Source organism: Vigna unguiculata, chromosome 1 (assembly GCF_004118075.2).
Source record: "Vigna unguiculata cultivar IT97K-499-35 chromosome 1, ASM411807v1, whole genome shotgun sequence".
NCBI classification, from domain to species: Eukaryota; Viridiplantae; Streptophyta; class Magnoliopsida; order Fabales; family Fabaceae; genus Vigna; species Vigna unguiculata.
In genome coordinates, this window is record NC_040279.1 from 20227059 (window position 1) to 20230558 (window position 3500).

The 3500-nt window shown below is 43.0% G+C and overlaps 1 protein-coding gene across 1 annotated transcript; it reads right to left on the reverse strand.

The window, feature by feature from the left end:
* Positions 1–2549: 2549 nt before the first annotated feature.
* LOC114189438 (uncharacterized mitochondrial protein AtMg00860-like) lies at positions 2550–3125 on the reverse strand. Its single transcript, XM_028078006.1, has one exon. The coding sequence runs from the start codon at positions 3123–3125 to the stop codon at positions 2550–2552; it is 576 nt and encodes a 191-aa protein (XP_027933807.1).
* Positions 3126–3500: the final 375 nt, after the last annotated feature.

Sequence of the window (3500 nt, forward strand, 5' to 3'; positions counted from 1 at the left end):
TTCATTCAACACCTTCACCAGGGCCTTTTCTCATTCTGCTCTCTGCAAGATGAAAACCAACACCTTCATTCATTCTGTTCATGACTTCCCAATCAGTTTCCATCATCGCCAACCATCAGTTTCAGCTGCATTTTCCTTTTTCTCATCCACTTTCATCTTAATCATTCACCTGTACAAAAATACAAAACAGAGACCCAAGAAAAACCCACAACCCACCGGAAAATCCCCTCCATTCACATCCTCACTTTCACCTCAGACTCATTCTCCATTCCAATCCCGCAGCATCCTAGTCCAATCCCGCAACATTCTCATTCGTAGAACACCATCTCAACATCACAACACTCATCTTCCACCTGCAAAAAACACATGAAAATACGAAGTCCAGACACTGCAACCTTCATCACCCAATCACGCTCCATTCCACCACTTCACCATTTACACGCATCCCGTCGGAACGAAAAAACGAAATGAAGTAGTCACCGGCGGCTTCGCCGCTGGCGAGTCATGGTTTCTCGCAGAGGACTCGCGTGCGAAGGGGTACTAGTGTTGAGCTGCGTTGACGCGGGGAAAAAAGGAACTAAACGAGGATCTCCAGTGGTGTTCCTAGTTCCCGGCAGCGGCGCTGCGGTGGCGGTCTGGGTCGCGGTGAGCCGAGCATCGCCGGAGCAGCGACCGTTCGAGTCGTGCCTGAGAGGAGGGGGGTGAAGGTCGCGTATCCTAGGCTCTCGTCGAGGTCTGTGGTGGCGACGTCTCCGGTGTCAATTCACGCCGCCGGAAAGCTATCCGCGCGGTGGTGCGGCGAGGCAGAGTTGGAGGTGGTCGGTGACCAGTGGCAGCGTGTCGAGAGAGATAGAGAGGGGCGTGAGCCGTGCAAGGGTCGAGAGAGATAGAGAGGGGCGTGGCTCTTGTTTTTTCGAGCAGCTAGGTTTAGGCTATGTTTCACCACCCACATTTCATATTGGGCTGATTAAGTCTCAGCCCACTTCACTTCTTGCACCGCCCCTTTTAATATTCTCACTCCCATGTTTATTGTCATGTTCGTTTCCTTCCCGCACCTCCACCCTTTTTATCTTCGTGCAGCCCCCTTTTTTAATCTCTGCACCTCCTTTAATTTGTGTTTTGCTGTTGTATTTTTTTTTTCTCTGCACCCCTCTTATTTGCTAATATCACACCCCTTTTTGTTTTGGACTTGTTTGTTGTTACTGTGTGCAGCCCATATTCCACTTCACACACCTCTAGTAACTACCTGCTGCACCCCAGGTTACTAACTCCACCACTATTTTATGTTTTATTGGGCATTTTTTATATTTCACTTGTCGCACTCCCATTTTTATTGTACATACCTAATTTACTTCATGCATCTCACATATTACTCATACACCCTTATATTTTTGTTTCTCACTTTTATCCTTTTTTCTTAATTCCACCTTTTTTTATTTTATTTTATTTTATTTTTCTTCTTTTTCTTCCTTTTTTTTCTCTTTCTTTTCTTTCTTTAAAAAAATTAAAAAGAGACAAAATATTTAAATTATAAAAAATTACAAAAAATAGAAAAAAATCTAAAAAACGAAAAATGTTCTCTTTTGTTTTGTTGTGTCTGTCCGGTCGCCCGCACCGTGTGACACTCATTTTTGAAAATATCAAAAATAGTTTTCTTTCTCTTTTAGTGTCTGTCCGACCGCTCGCGTCGTATGACACATATTTTTAAGTAATTCAAAAAACACCAAAAAATACAATTTTCAAAATATAAATATATCAATATTTTCAAACAAAAATGCCTTTTTAAGAACTACGTGATCCTTGATTCTCCACCGTGAGATACGTAGGAGCAAGGTCAGTCCTTGTCAGGTTCACCTCTAAAAAAATCAAATCTTTTTTCTCAATTATTTTTCAAATATCTTTTAAAGAACTACGTAACCCTGATTTCTCACTTTAAATGAGAATACGTAGGACCAAGGTCAATCTTTGTCGGGCCCAAAAATTTTTTTAAAAATATATTGTTTCTTTAGCATTTTTGTCTCATTATTTTTGGGGAAAATTAATATTTTGAAAATCACATCAGCTTTGCATTTTTAATTAAAGGTACCGCCCTCGGGCGGGCGCGGTAGGGTGCTAACATCTTCCCTACGCGTAACCGACTCCCGGATCCAAAATCTGGTTTTTCGCAGACTTGTTTTATTTTTATGGTTTTCCATAGTTTTCCAGAATAACTATGGTGGCGACTCCAAATCTCTTTTTAAACCCGTTTTCTTTTTCAATTCGCCCCTCCCATCGCGATTCCGGTTGCGACAGCGTCTGCTACGACATTAGCCTTACTAGGGTGGTATAACAGCTCAAAGTCGTAATCCTTCAGGTATTCCATCTAGTGCCTCTGCCTCATATTCAACTCCTTCTGATCAAACAAGTATTTTAAACTTTTTTTATCGCTGAATACTTGGAACTGTGCCCTATACAAATAATGCTTCCATGTTTAACTCCAAGTCGTGCGTCGGGTAATTCTTCTCATGTATCTTCAACTGGCGAGATGCATAAGCAACAGGTCGTTTCTCTTACATCAGCACACATCCCAAGCCTTGATATGAGGCATCACAGTACACCTCAAATATATTGGTTGTGTCAGGAATAGCTAGTATAGGTGCAGTGGTCAATCTCCTCTTCATGTCCTCAAAACAGAATTCACACTCGTCTGTCCAAGAGAAAGGTTGGTCCTTTCTAGTGAGTTGAGTCGATGGACTCACCATCTTGGAGAACCCTTCCACAAATCGCTTGTAATAACTCGCCAGACCCAAGAAGCTTCTCACCTCAGTAATTGTTTGCGGTCTCTCCCACTTCACCACTGTTTCAATCTTCGCTGGGTCCACTACTATTCCCTGGGCTGAGATTACATGGCCCAAGAATTGTACCTCATTCAGCAAAAACTCACACTTCGACAGCTTCCCATACAGTTTATGCTCTCTGAGAATTCCCTGCACCACTCTCAGATGCTCTGCGTGTTCATCCCGACTCTCAGAATATATCAGTATGTCATCAATAAATAAGACAACAAACTGATCCAGGTGCGGTCGGAATATCCTGTTCATGTAGTCCATGAAAATAGCAGGAGCATTTGTCACCCCGAACGGCATCACTGCATACTCATAATGCCCGTAGCGTGACCTGAAAGTCGTCTTCTACACATCCTCCAGTTTGACTAAGATCTGATGATATCCAGACCTCAAGTCAATCTTAGAGAACACTGCAGCTCCCCTCAGCTAATCCAGCAAATCGTCTATCCTCGGAAGTGGATACTTATTCTTTATAGTCAGCTTATTCAATTGACGGTAATCAACACACAACCTCGAACTGCCGTCCTTTTTCTTTACCAAGAGTATCGGTGCTCCCCAAGGTGATGCGCTCAGCTGGATGAACTTCTTCTCAACCAAGTCTTCTATTTGCTTCTTCAACTCAGCCAACTCCGCTGGTGCCATCCTATAAGGTGCCATGGATATTGGGGCAGCTTC

Bases quoted from the DNA above. Each gene is read 5' to 3' on its own strand.
- LOC114189438 (XM_028078006.1), bottom strand. From the start codon at position 3,125: ATGCCGTTCGGGGTGACAAATGCTCCTGCTATTTTCATGGACTACATG.